Source organism: Nansenia antarctica, assembly GCF_963989245.1.
Source record: "Nansenia antarctica genome assembly, chromosome: 2".
Lineage (NCBI taxonomy): Eukaryota > Metazoa > Chordata > Actinopteri > Argentiniformes > Microstomatidae > Nansenia > Nansenia antarctica.
The window spans coordinates 22,057,175-22,072,174 of NC_137675.1; the positions used below are offsets into that span (position 1 = coordinate 22,057,175).

At 46.8% G+C, this 15,000-nt stretch overlaps 1 protein-coding gene across 1 annotated transcript in view; it reads left to right on the plus strand.

Annotated features, from left to right (window-relative positions):
* Positions 1 to 15,000, plus strand: part of LOC308151649 (alpha-1,6-mannosylglycoprotein 6-beta-N-acetylglucosaminyltransferase B-like) — a gene marked incomplete at both ends in the record, with an annotated part of 128,755 nt that overhangs the window by 30,255 nt on the left and 83,500 nt on the right. Inside the window, one exon of the mRNA XM_080524557.1 lies at positions 9,484 to 9,634. Within this exon, the coding sequence (XP_080380683.1) occupies positions 9,484 to 9,634 (151 nt within the window). The remainder of the gene's footprint in view (positions 1 to 9,483; positions 9,635 to 15,000) is intronic.

Here is a 15,000-nt window from a genome sequence, read left to right on the forward strand (position 1 = left end):
GTTGTCCCTTTTCTTGTGACAGGAATTGACATATTTTGCAGCCAAAACTGCACATTCTTTCTGTTCCCCAGAAGGGCTGGTAATCTTTCCCTTTCTGTCATACTTCGGAATTCTGGGAAATTTGTTTCAAATTTGGGAAGAACTCCTCTCTAATATTTGTGTAGTTTTTACATTGTGTTAAGAAGTGTAACTCTGTCTCTATAGCTCCGTCATCACAGTAACAGCACAGCCTCTCCTCTCTAGGCAGCCAGGTTTGTCTGTGTCTGCCCTTCTCTATTGCCAGACTATGATCGCTCAGTCTGTACATTGTCAAAGTCTTTCTCAGGTTTTTATCAGTTACTGTGGTTAGGTAGTCTGCCACAGTATACTGTCTGTTTAGAGCCAAATATGTTTCTAGTTTGTGTTGTGATTGTGTGAGTTCGTTCCAATATGTGATGTATTTATCTTTTTCTTTAGTTATAATTTGGTTAGGTCTAATCTTCTGAGTGATAGTGTAGCTGCACTGAGGCTGTCTGGGGTTTGTGATGTCAGAAGGTGAGAGGTCAGCTAGTTCAGAACCAGCTGACTGAGGGGGCTCCTTTGGATGTTCAACTCTTGGCAGGCAAGGGCTTTATAATGGTAACAGGCAGGGTCACTCTTTTTAATATGGCTCCAGAATTTAATAGATCTTTTCTGTATATTTAGCAGTAAAGGATATTGGCCTAATTCAGCCCTGCATGCAGAGTTTGGGCATTTTCTTTGTACCCTGATAATAGTTTTGCAGAACTCTGCATGCAGGATCTCAACTGGGTTTTTGTCCCATTTTGCCCAATCACTTTGTAATAAGGGACCCCATTACCTCACTGCCATACAATGCAATTGATTCTATAACTGATTTAAATATTTTGAGCCATGTCCTAATTGGAATTTGGATTTGAATTGAACGCTTGATGGCATAAAAAGCCCTTTTTGCCTTGTCTTTGAGTTCCTTCACAGCTGCACAGAAATTCCCAGTGGAAGTAATTTGTAAACCTAGGTATGTATAGGTATTTGTCCGTTCTATTTGGGTCCCACCTATTTTGAACACTGGTTGATTCTTCTGTAACCGTGATCGCTTTTGGAAGGTCATAATTTTGGTCTTCTTCATATTTACTGTCAGGGCCCAAGTCTGACAGTACTGATGAAGAATGTTCAGGCTTTGCTGAAGACCTTCTTTAGTTGGGACAGTATGACTAGGTTGTCTGCATAAAAGAGACATTTAATGTCTGTGTCAGTAAGGGTGAGACCAGGTGCTGGTGATTGTTCTAATAACCGTGCCAGTTCATTAATATATATATTGAAGAGGTGGGGCTGAGGTTACATCCTTGCTTCACCCCTCTCCCTTGCGGGAAGAAGTCTGTGTGTTTATCACCAATTTTAACAGCCAATTTATTATTTTCATATATTGATTTAATGACATCATATGACTTTCCCCCTATTCCACTTTCTATTAATTTAAAAAGTAAACCTTCATGCCAAACTGAGTCGAAAGCTTTCTGAAAATCGACAAAGCATGCATGAATTGTTCCTTTGTTTTGATGTGTGTATTTATCTATTAGTGTGTGTAGGGTGAAAATGTGGTCAGATGTTCTATAATTTGGGAGGAATCCAATTTGACTTTTGCACAAGACATTGTGCTCTGTGAGGAAATATATAATTCTTGAATTTAGAATGCTGCCAAATAACTTCCCTAGGTTAATACTTACACAGATACCTCTGTAGTTGTTTGGATCAAATTTGTCTCCATTCTTGAAAATTCTCTCTCTCCTCTCTCTCTCTCTCTCCTCTCTCTCCTCTTCTCTCTCCTCTCTCTCTCCTCTCTCTCCTCTTCTCTCTCCTCTTCTCTCTCCTCTCTCTCCTCTCTCTCTTCTCTCTCCTCTCTCCTCTCCTCTTCTCTCTCTTCTCTCTCCTCTTCTCTCTCCTCTCTCTCCCTCTCTCTCCTCTTCTCTCTCCTCTTCTCTCTCCTCTCTCTCCACTCTCTCCTCTCTCTCCTCTCTCTCACTCTCTCCTCTCTCTCCTCTCTCTCCTCTCTCTCCACTCTCTCCTCTCTCATCCTCTCTCTCCACTTCTCTCTCCTCTTCTCTCTCCTCTCTCTCCTCTTCTCTCTCCTCTCTCTCCTCTCTCCACTCTCTCCTCTTCTCTCTCCTCTCTCTCCTCTCTCTCCTCTCTCTCCTCTTCTCTCTCCTCTCTCTCCACTCTCTCCTCTTCTCTCTCCTCTTCTCTCTCCTCTCTCTCTCCTCTCTCTCCTCTCTCTCCTCTTCTCTCTCCTCTCTCTCCTCTCTCTCCTCTCTCTCCTCTTCTCTCTCCTCTCTCTCCTCTCTCTCTCTCGTCTCTCTCTCGTCTCTCTCTCTCCTCTCTCTCTCCTCTCTCTCCTCTCTCTCTCTCCTCTCTGTCCTTCTCTCTCTCTTCTCTCTCTCTCCTCTTCTCTCTCCTCTCTCTCCTCTCTCTCTCTCTCTCCTCTCTCTCTCCTCTCTCTCTCCTCTCTCTCCTCTCTCTCCTCTCTCTCCTCTTCTCTCTCCTCTCTCTCCACTTCTCTCTCCTCTCTCTCCTCTCTCTCCTCTCTCTCTCTCTCTCCTCTCTCTCTCCTCTCTCTCTCCTTTCTCTCCTCTCTCTCCTCTCTCTCTCCTCTCTCTCCTCTTCTCTCTCCTCTCTCTCCTCCACTCCAGTGGGAAGCTAAGAAGCACTCTCTTTGTTTTTTTGTTTTTCATGTCGTTAGCTGTTAGTGCTAAGCTAAAGAGCCCTTCAGAGGCTGTGTGGTGGTGTGGTAGCCCATTGTGCTATGCTGTGAAAAGCCCATCTGCTGTATGTTCGGCCAAAAGGCAGAATTTAGCAGACGCTTTTACCCAAAAGCGACATAGAGGTTTAGAGGGTCAGTCTCCTGGAGTAACTTAGGGCTAAGTGTCTTACTCAAGGGCACACTAGTGGTGCTCTTTCCCCAGGTCGATTTCAACTCATGACCTTCTGATCACCAGTCCACCATGTCTTCTAATGTTATGTGTCCTATACAGTTCACTAGCTACCATATATCCTACTACAGTATACAGTACAATATAAACAATCTGGCGTCTGTCACAGTTCACACAATCACGGCTGAATTCATTTAGTGCTCACACACGCGTACTGGACACAACAACTGGACAGACACCTTTTCTTTTTTTCTTTTCTTTTTTTACTGGGGCAAGTCACAGCTGCACGACCTGTTCCGCCTCTCTGTGTCACAGCAGGTCTGCAGGAGATGAACTGTTGCTGAGATGAGCTGCCATTTTGTCTGAAACGAGCAGTTTGTGACTGAAATACATCCAGGCTAGTCAAGCACAGACGCGCGAGGGCACGCATGAGCACGCACGAGTGCACTCTCACACACACACACACACACACACACACTGTCCAGTAGTCAGTCATTTAAAGACACTGACAGGGATTTCCGTTCACGCCTCACACGATTCAGACCTTGGGAGAAATATGATGCGGCGTGACACTACATATTCAGGCCAATATGCTGGTTGAAGCCAGGCAGAGTGTGTGTGTGTGTGTGTGTGTGTGTGTGTGTGTGTGTGTGTGTGTGTGTGGTGTGTGTGTGTGGTGTGTGGTGTGTGTGCGTGTGTGCGGTGTGTGCGTGTGTGCGCATGTGGTGTGTGTGTGTGTCTGTGTGTGTGTGGTTATGATTTATTCCTCCCCATGAGTCCAAACACTCCGTGAAATAGTTTGAGCCTGGTCCCGTTAGTTCAGTGGTTTTCCCTCCGTTGAATATTAAAACGCGATTTACCTTTTTACATTTTCTGCAGTTCAGAGGTAGTCGGCACACAACACAACACCGTGGTCGATCAATAACTTTCAAAAGATATTTCAAAAAAAAAATCAAATGTAATACAGAATGTCCTCGATGCAATTGCATATTTTCTCAGACAGGGCTACGTAAAAACAACAGAACGTTTTACATTTGCGTTCGTTTATATTCACTGTGAATCCATCCTCTCTTGGAAGAAAGAAAGGTGATTCATCACATACAGTAAAGTAGGCCTAAGGTGATAAATAACCTCTCAGAAGCCATTTTGTCCTGAACATTCCACCATCTTCTTCTTCATCTTCTTCTGTGGTGTATTGTATTTTCTAAGCGCAAACGTTCACGCTGCATTTATGCCAACATCCCCCCCCCGGCCCCCTCTCCCCTCTCAGACACTGTGGGTCCTTTGGAGAGCAATGCTCATGCTAATGGAATGTGTGATCAGTGATGGCCTAATAACAATTAGCGTAGACATGCTACGGCTAGCTCAACGAAGCTACAGTAGCCTATACACTTAGCGTTAATGGCTTCTCTCCCCCTCTCTTCTACTCTACCCGCTTCTGCTTCTGTTTTCTCTCCTTTCCTTGCTCCTCTTCCATCGAATCCTCCTTTTTAATCTTCCACCTTTACCCTCCTCTCTCTTCTCTCCCAATATCGTGTTATTTAAGAGACATACAGGTCAACTTATTTCTCGCTGCTAGAGATTGTGTGCTACACATAATGTTTGTAACATATGTCATGTTTGTGTTCCTGTTAGTATGCATATCTATGAAAGACAACGACTACTGCTACTTCTCCTCCTGAGTTATTCCCCTTATAGACTGCATGGTGGTCCCATTATACCTTGGCCAGCTCAACAGGGCACCAACTGTTTTGTGGTTTTACCTGTTACCTGTTTCAACAAGGAACTGATTGACACCGCTATTGGGACATGAAACACAAGCCGCCGGCTGTACCATCATGAATGCCTTTCGAATTGCCGTCTGAATATAAAAACACATTTGCTACAGTACCTCAACAAAGTCGTTAAAGTGATGGCATCTCTTCTTAACGACCCTTTTATAGCCAAACCCCGGCCAATGAGATCACGGCCAGGCTCATGATCATGATCATTAAGGCTCATCAGTGGCCAATGACAGCAGTGTCGTCTAGGTAACCCGTCACGCGTGACACACCGATCCCACCGACCCAAGGACAAGCCATGTCACTCACAACAGACAGCCCCATCTGTCGCCGTGGAGATACTGAGAGAGAGAGGAAGGACAGAGAGAGAGAGAGGAAGAAAGGAGAGAGAGGAAGACAGGAGAGAGAGAGAGAGGAAGGAGAGAGAGGAAGGAGAGAGAGAGGAAGGAGAGAGAGACGAAGGAGAGAGATGAATGATCTGTATTGTCATTGGAACAGGTACAACCAACATTTAAATGCAAACCTGTGTGCTAACAAACAAACACAGTCCTAAGGTAATAAAAAACAAGAATGAGACATAAATAGACATAAATAGGAGGGGATATAAATAAAAATAGGGGGATAAGTGATGGGTAGACATCTGAGAATGTATCTATTATGTGAACTTCTTTACTTATATACACTATATGGCCTATTCACAGGGGGTATATAGACAGGGGAGAGAGAGAGAGAGAGAGAGAGAGAGAGAGAGAGACAGAGAGAGAGAGAGGGAGGAAGGAAGGAGAGAGAGGAAGGAAGGAGAGAGAGAAAGGAGAGAGAGAGTGGAAGGAGAGAGGGAGAGGAAGGAGAGAGAGAGAGAGGAAGACAGGAGAGAGAGAGCAAGGAGAGGGAGATGAAGGAGAGAGAGAGAGAGAGGGAGGAAGGAGAGAGAGAGAGAGAGAGAGTGGAAGGAGAGAATGAATGAATGGTGAATGAATGAATGGTCTTTATTGTCATTGCTACAGTACAGGTACCAAACAACGAAATTTAGGAGGGGTGGCTCCCCTGGTGTTAGGAAGAAAAAAAAACTTTAAAAAAAAACACAAGAAGGGAAGGAGCTGGTTTACATAAATAAAGGCTATGTACACTATCCACTATACTATACTGTACAGATAGACGACTAGGGTTGTCATATTGCACATAGTGTTATTGCACATTTATTTAAAGTGTCGCAGTTTGCTCAGGAGAGAGACAGAGAAGGAGACAGAAGAGAGACAGAGAGAGAAAGAGAGGTAGGATAGAGAGAGAGAGAGAGAGAGAGAGAGAGAGAGAGAGAGAGAGAGAGAGAGAGAGAGAGAGAGAGAGAGAGAGAGAGAGAGAGAGGAAGACAGGAGAGTGAGTGAGAGAAAGTAAGAAAGAAAGAGTTCATTGGCTATGAGAGAGAAGAGAAAAAAAACAGATGACCTTGTCCAATTGTGTGGTGGAGGTCTGAATTCAAATTGCCTGTCAGACGGACAGAGTGGAGTTTGACTAAGTGGTCCTCTCGCTTCTGATGATTGCGATGACAATCAGCGCTCTAGCGGAGCGGAGAAGACCACACCTTCGCTGTCACCCCACAATGGAAGGGGTTGGCAATTAAGTGTTCTAAAGTTCTGAAGTGGCTGTATTGTATGGAGCGGTACGGTTGGTAAGGGAAAGAACTCTCTGACCTTACTGTGTGAAAGGGAGGGATCTCTCAACAATAAGTGGTCACACTCTTAAGTGCATACCATACACACACACACACACACACACACACACACACACTTCTCCTCTCCCTCATGCCCCTCATTTACAACCCCAACTCCCAGAATGGAACAAAGTGGCCAGACAAATATGGAATTAGGAGGTGAGGAGGAGAAAGTGGTTTTTGAAGCGGACGACAACTTCTCCTACGTTCTTGTGACGGCCTTAATAATGTGTGTGTGTGTGTGTGTGTGTGTGTGTGTGTGTGTGTGTGTGCGCGTGTGCGTGCGTGCGTGCGTGCGTGCATGTCACCCCTCTCCTTCGCACCCTGCACTGGCTCCCGATAGCAGCTCGCATCAGATTCAAGACCCTGGTGCTTGCATACCAGGCAGCTAAAGGGACAGCCCCTGCCTACCTGAAGGAAATGGTAACCCCCCAAACCCCTGCCCGCTCACTCCGTTCCTCCACCTCGGCTGGCCGACTGGCCCCACCTCCTCTACACAGCAGTCGGGCTGCCCGATCACGTCTCTTCACAACACTGGCTCCCCGCTGGTGGAATGAGCTCCCCACGGCCGTCAGAACGGCAGAGTCACTACCCATCTTCCGTCGTAGACTGAAGACCCATCTCTTCAGGTTACATCTTAACTGCTCCTCCTGAGACATCTTCTGACCCTCACCACTACGTCTCCTAAAAACACCCGCTTTCCCCTCTACTGTGTCCCTAAGAACTTCTACTGCCCCCCCTTGTACTGTTTCTCAGTTTCTCCAGTAAAAAAAATAAAAATAAAAAAAATAACGTTTTAGTAGAAGGCGATAATAGGGAGAAGGTTTTTCCTTCTATCAGTGGCCCCGGGCCCGAGCTAGAGTACTCTTCCTGCAACGAATAGTGGACTGCTGATTCACATGCTTAGTATTCAAATGTATTGATTGTAAGTCGCTTTGGAATAAGGCGTCTGCTAAATGCCAAAAATGTAAACAAATGTAAAATGTAACGTGCGTGCGTGCGTGCCTGCCTGCGTGCTTGCAGTTAACCACACACACAACACACTACACAACCACACACAGATCTAATCAGCTTCAAAGTATGCACTAAGATCAGCCATTAAGCCAACCACTGACATGTATATGCTGAGATCAGGGCTTCAAAGACATCACGTAACCAACGCACACCTGATTAGATCTAATGTGTGGTTGGTTACGTGTGTTCTTGTGTTCTTTGAAGCCTGATTAGATCTAATGTGTGGTTGGTTACGTGTGTTCTTGTGTTCTTTGAAGCCTGATTAGATCTAATGTGTGGTTGGTTACGTGTGTTCTTTGAAGCCTGATTAGATCTAATGTGTGGTTGGTTACGTGTGTTCTTGTGTTCTTTGAAGCCTGATTAGATCTAATGTGTGGTTGGTTACGTGTGTTGTTGTGTTCTTTGAAGCCTGATTAGATCTAATGTGTGGTTGGTTACGTGTGTTCTTTGAAGCCTGATTAGATCTAATGTGTGGTTGGTTACGTGTGTTCTTGTGTTCTTTGAAGCCTGATTAGATCGACATTGAAAACATCTGAAAGCAGGGATCGTGCAGCCCAGTCTGGGCTCCCTCGGTACTGTCTGGAACACAGATGCTTGGAGAAAACATCTCTTTTTTTTCTAAACAAAGTGCATTGTATTAAATCTTAATGTATTGCGGTATTTTTTTATTTATTAAAGTAGGCTTCTTACTTCTTCTTCTTCCAAAAATAATATGAATGATCTCCCTTGCCCTTTGGATCGTTGCAAGCTACAGCCATGAAAATGACTCATTGGTTGAAATGACAATAAAGTAATAATAACAAAAACAAATATTTTTCAGTAACAGATAACTTTTATTCCAGCATACACAAAAAGACACATTTCACTAGTGTTTGAATGCTGATAATCATATGAATAACATTTTCTGTCTGAATACTGCCATTGTCCCTTTCCTCAAGGAACTTGGCTTGATTGAAAGCTCTGTGATTGGTTTGATGTGCTTTGCTGTGATTGGTTGGGGCTCTCTTCCCCTGTGGTGACGAAGTGAGGAGGACGTCCCACCCCCCCCCCCCCCCCCCGGCTCTCTCTCTCTCTCTCTATCTCTCTCTCTGTCTCTCTCTATCTCTATCTCTCTCTCTCTGTCTCTCTCTATCTCTATCTCTCTCTCTCTGTCTCTCTCTCTCTCTCTCTCTCTCTCTCTCTCTCTCTCTCTCTGTCTCTCTCTGTCTTACGCCCACGACCTCTCTAATTCGCTAGGTGAAAGGAATAAAACAATGGTGGTCACACATAATTAATTCCCCCAGAGACAGATTGTGTGCCGTAATGTCAACATAATTAGTTCCTCTCTCTGGCCTTCATAACTCAGGCCTTCGGAGACTATCCATGTCTCTGATAGTACATCACAATATAGAACTCAGACAACAATGCCACAGCTCCCCCAGACAGCACAGTATCTGGAAGTAGTCTGAACAATACAAAGGCGATGCTTCTCGACAAGCTACGGGTTGTGTGTGTGTGTGTGTGTGTGTGTGTGTGTGTGTGTGTGTGTGTTGGTGCTAGCGTAGAAAACTAGGCCAGAGAGAGAGCGAGAGCACAGGGGGGGGAGAGCGAGAGAGGTCCCTGGTGACGACTATAGACTCGTCTGAACTACTGTACTGTAACTTCCCTCTGTTATTATATGCAAACATGTTTTATACAATAATTGTGCAGCAGCAGCCTCTCTCTTTGTCTCAGTCTGTCTCCATCTCTCTGTCTATTTGTCTCTCTGTCTCTGTCTCTCTCTCTCTCTCTGTCTCTGTCTCTCTCTCTGTCTCTCTCTCTCTCTCTCTGTCTATTTGTCTCTCTGTCTCTCTCTCTCTCTCTCTGTCTCTCTCTCTGTCTCTCTCTCTCTCTCTCTGTCTCTCTCTCTCTCTCTCTCTCTTGCTTTTCATCTCTCTCTGTCTCTGTAACCCCTTCTCTCTCTCACTTTCTCTCTCCCTTATCTTGTCGTTCATACAAGACTGTATTTTGCCACGCTCTCATTCATCATGTTTTTCATATCCTCCCCCCCCCCACCCCCCTCTCTCTCTCTCCTCAGTGCTGGGAGGGGTGGAGTCCCGTGGGGTCCTGAGGAAGATCAGTGACATGTTGGAGGTGATCCTGAAGAGGATGGACAGCCTGTCCAAGCTGGACAACAGCACCGCCAGCGACACACGCCGCCTGGATGAGCTCAGCTCGGCCATCAACAGGTAATGTCTGGATGGATGGGCTATCGACCGGTAGGGTCTGGATGGGTGATGTGGTTTTTGGGTTCAGGGTATGGCCTCCTCTTGTCTCTTGCTTGTCTTTCACTCCCCCCTGCCATGCTTTTTCCTTCCTCCCTTCCTCCCTACCTCTTTCCCCCTGCTCCTTCTCCCCTCCTCTCCTCCTCACTCCTCTTCTGTTCTTTTTTGTTGTTCTCCTTCCATCGACGCCAGGTTATATCTCTGTCTGTCACATCTGAGCCTGTCACAGCAGTGATCAGTCGCTCTGACCTCGTCGCTGTCGTCTTTCAAAGGAAACCACCTTCTCATCTCATCCCATTTATACCGCAAATATCCAATTTGACAGTCAACTCTCCCCTCCCTCCCTCCTCCCTTGATATCTGAAAGCTCAGGCTAAAACTCTCATTTCCAAGGGGTTAGTTGCCCTAACTACTTTTGGCTGGCGGAAATGACAAGAATACACACTGGCAGAATCCTTCATTCACTACCACCCCCCCCCCCCCCCGGAATCAGACCTCGTTAAACGATTCCAGACGAGCTCTCTGGTTCTGCCCTGAATGAGGAAGCGGGAGTGGATGGAGTGATTCATAGGGTCTGGCACCAAGGGTGTTCCGCAGAATCAATGTCTGGTAATGTGTCCCTCTCTGCAACACTCCCTGCAGCTCTGCGTCCAATCATAGTACAATCTGGGTTTTTAACCCACACCGCCGGCCGGAATGTTCTAGAAAATAATATGACACGCACAGTAGAGCAAGACTTACTATGGTTAACGCTACATGGTCTCTTTCTAGGCAACTGCCTTGTTGAAATGGTTCTAACCTTTGGGTACAGAGCCTTCAGTGTGGCAGCCCCCACCCTCTGGAACTCTCTACCCAAGGATATCCGCCACTCTCCAACCCTGGACATATTCAGAACTGCCTTTAAAACCCACCTTTTCACCATTGCATTCGACCTTTAGTAGCTGTTTCACTGTTTCTTGTTTTGTGTGTTTTTTCTCTCTGACTCTCTTCTGTTTGTCCCATTCCCTTGTAAAGCGACCTTGGGTCTGTGAAAGGCGCTATATCAATTCAAGTTATTATTATTATTATTATTATTATTATTATTATTATTATTATTATTATTATTATTACAACTCGGATAGAATGTGTGTGTGCACACAAAGCCCTTTTTAGAATGTTCTGGATTCAGGTAGAAATGCAATTCATAGAACAGACGGACGGACAGTGCCTTGACGGACTGTGGCTACCCATGCACATCGGATAGGAGAGTCATGTGACTTCTGTGTGCTGCATTTCCAGCAGAAAAGCTCAGACCATTCTTCCCTGTTGAATAAGTGAGGTCAGGTGTTGAACATGGGCGGTGTGTCCAGCCTCAGGCTAGGTCACGCTAACACAAAGGACTTCCAGGGAGGTAGCGGGAGGAGGGGGCACCACCGTCGCCTGGCCGTTCTCGCTTGGTTGCCCCCCCCTATTGGTAAACATGTTTGTCTTGTAGAGCAGGCGTGGAGAGAGAGGTGGGGGGGGGGGGAGTGAACGAGGGAGAGGTGTGTGTGTGTGTGTGTGTGTGTGTGCGCGTGTGTGTGTGTGTGTGTGTGTGTGTGTGTGTGTGTGTGCGTGTGTGTGCGTGTGTGTGCGTGTGTGTGTCTCAGGAGGGCGACTCGATGGTTCACCTGAGGTGAAGCTAGTTAAAGCCAGCCCGGGCATAGGACCAGACCACAGCACCCTGACCGAACACCCTGCCTCTGGGATTAATGGCCTGACACACACACACACACACACACACACACACACACACACACACTGTGTGTGACCGCTGTGGCAGAGACAAGCAGCGTCGTCCCTCTTTGCTCCAGTGGTTGTGATTCTCATTCCATCACTCATCTCTGCTACTAACCTCCCTTTCCCTCCCTCTCTCTCTCTCTCTCTCTCTCTCTCTCTCTCTCTCTCTCTCTCTCTCTCTCTCCCTCTCTCCATCCCTCCCTCCCTCTTGTTCTCTCAGAGTAGAGGTGTAAGAACAGGGAAGTGTGTCAGTGTTATGTTGAATTGGTATTACTCTAAAGGGGGGTTGAGGTGAGGGGCCAGATAGAGAACATGTGAGCACACACACACACACACACACACACACACAGACTTTTCTCCTCTCTGTGAGAGCCTCACAGCAGCTGACACACATCCGTGTAGGAACGACTAGGATTTGATGCCTCTGTCTTCGATTTGCCCACAGGGAAGGCAATCGGAGAGCAATAAGAGAGAGAGAAAGAGAAGGAGAGAGAGAGAGAGAGAAGCGGAACGAAAATAAACACTTTGGCTGTATGGCCCCTCTCCCCTCAGGCGAAGAGGATGGATCAAGATGTGCCTTTAAGACTTTTCCCAGAGATTACGTCTCTATCCTCCTCCTGCCCTATATCTGTCTGGAAAAGCACCCGTATCAACTCAATTGGCGACATACTTGAACCAGAGACACTAGGGATAGGATTTGTTACGCAAAACTCACTCACCTGTGATGTAACACTGTCTGTGGTGGGTTACAAATTAGTCTGTGATTTGCGATATGTGAAGGTTGTTGTTAGGGGGGGGAATGGGGTGGGGGGTGGGTAGTGGAGTTTTTCTTGATTGACGGGTGGTAGCTTGCGCTAAATCGACGGCGATGCGCTAAATCGATGACGATGCGGTTGATGGCGACTGTTAAAAGGAAAAAAGATCCGGGGCTATTCAGCCCCCGAACCGAAGGCTCGTCAGGGGATGAGAAGCTTTTAAACTGGGGTGCTCTCCCGTATCCTGTTACGCACTTGTGGTGTCACATGTCAGCTTTGGCCCGGTGTGATGTCGCGCGAGCTGTCCCGTCCCGTCCCCTTAGGTCAGCCATTGGCAACCCCTGCAGCCCTACCACGCCAGGTGCCATCGCATGGCACAACAGTTAATCATTTAGCGAAGAAAAAAAAAGTTTGAGTCATTGTAAAATCTTGTGTTGCTAAATCCGTTCTTGCGCTCCATCTAGAACGTTTACCAAGTACGGTATACGCTCAGGTACACGCAAGGTGGGAACGCATTTTGGAACACAGTCTAGTGTATCAGCTTTATCCCAGCGGTGTGGTAATTGACCAATCCACAGCAGTGGCGTGTCCAGACCTTTTTCACTGGGGTGGCCCAGGTGGGGCACCTTGTTATGCATGGGTGGCACAATTTTGAGAATTTAACACTTAATTCCCTGCATTCTGGTGAATTTGTACACACCATTTTGTGCTTTTTATTACCATTTCTGTCTCCACTCCCCATTGTATACTTTAATTGGGCTACTAAGGTCATGTTCTTACATGAAAATCTGAATCATGACCCAGAGCAAGCGGATGAGTTTGCGTTCTCACAGCCCTTTATGTAAACAAAGTAACATAGGCAATTGAAGCAACAGACGTGGTAGTTGATTGGTCAGGAAAATAGAAAATTGCCCGTTCATCCCGCTCTTATCCAGATCAACACGCATGCGCTGTTGTTTTCCTATGGACAGCCTCGATGCGTCGTTTCTAATCGGAGCGAAACCACCCTTTTCAAGCGCCGGAGCATGTGTTGGTTGTTTGCTCCGGGAGTGACTTCGAATGTGCGTTCTCACAGCTCCAAACAACGCAGAGCAAAGCGAATTTTATCCTAAACTCTGATTCCAAGTGAAGCAAAACGTTTTAACCACTAGCACAACACCGTAGCCTATATGTAGCTATGCAAAAGTCTAACGTTATTAATGGTACTCACATTTCTTCAGGAGCGCCAAGACCAGCACACCTCACCGCTGATCAAATGTGTTCTGTTCGAAAAGTTCGTCTCGTGGCGCGAAGTGGCCTCTGCTCTGAGTGACTAGGCAGATAGCCAATCAATCAGGGTGGCACCTAGGGTGGCCAATCAGATTTCAGGGGTGGCACGAGCCACCCCTGGCCCCCCCCTGGACACGCCCCTGATCCACAGCACTCTACCCATCGACATTGCTGCCACAAAAGATGGCAAAACCGGAAGAAAGAAAATCGGATTAAATTTCGCCAAGCGGGGCGGGACAGTCAGTCAAAAGAACGACCCGCTTTGATCATTTCTAGCACAGCTGTAACTAAGTTCGCCTCAAGTTTAAAGCAGTTTATTCACAGGAATGTTTTTAGTTTCATATCTGTCCGATACAGACACACTCGCTACTTTCAGACAGTTTTTTGGGTCTCGGAGTTTGCGAATTTTGTTTCACACTTCATCAACAATGTGATTAGGCTACATCTCTGAATATCGCTGTCGACTGGCAGGTTATTTCATCGTGTGTAAGTGTGATGCCTCGCTGTTTGGTTTGTCTAGACCACGTATTAGGCCCGGTCCACGCCACCGGCCGGTACCTCAGCAGCGCATGTGCGTGGCGGAGCTTCTGCAGCTCTCACGATGGCGGCTTCCATACTGGCACCGTTTCTGCTGCGTCTCTAACTGCAGAGCTGCTACGGCCAGCCCTGTCTTTGTACATTGAGTTTGCCTATCAACTATCAACAGATCATTTTCACGCTCGCGGCACACGGGAAAAAAATAGGCGAGAGTCTGAATCTCTAGATGACACGCACACGCGCTGCTGAGGTACAGGTCGGCGGTGCGGACTGGCCTGCCGTGTTGTTGGCTTGCCGTAGCGCTCCTTACCAGTGTGATGTCCCACTGCCTGACAGCACGCGAAGTCGCACATAATAACCTTTTAGAATTGAATATGAATAATGTAAAGCGAGTTTTTACCGTTTCAATATTGGAGCGAGTTCGGTAGGCTATTTGTTATACTGCAGAGCACTGTGAAGGTCACCACAACTCCACTTATATGTTGCTGCCTTCTCGAGGACACGATGTCGCTCCGGGATTGACTGGTGACTAGGCGTCACGTCAACCAGCTCAGTGGCCTTGCGGTTAGAGCGTCGTGAGTTCAAACCCCCGACCGAGTCATACCAATGACTATAAAAATGGTATCCGATGCCTCCCTGCTTTGCACTCAGCATTAAGGGTTGGATTGGGGGTAAGACCCTGTGAGATACCAGCGTCATGTCCAGGGGGTGTACTTGTACATCAAGCCGCCTCACACTAGGTAAACAGGAGATAGGCTCCTGCCCTATGGGCCATTAGGCTCCAGAACCATCGGTTCTCAAGGCTACTTAGGCATCACGGGCCAGAGTGTGTTATAATTTAGGCTAAATTGCAGTATATCAGACGGTACAGTGATGTAAAAATCGAGTTGGCACACAGCCAGGGCTGTTAGAGTGCTTGAAAAAAGCAGAACCTGGCAGGCAAGATCCAAAAGGTTGCCGACCCATGCCTTAGGTTGATGAGCCCGTTAGAGTGAGAGAGGAGAGAGAGAGA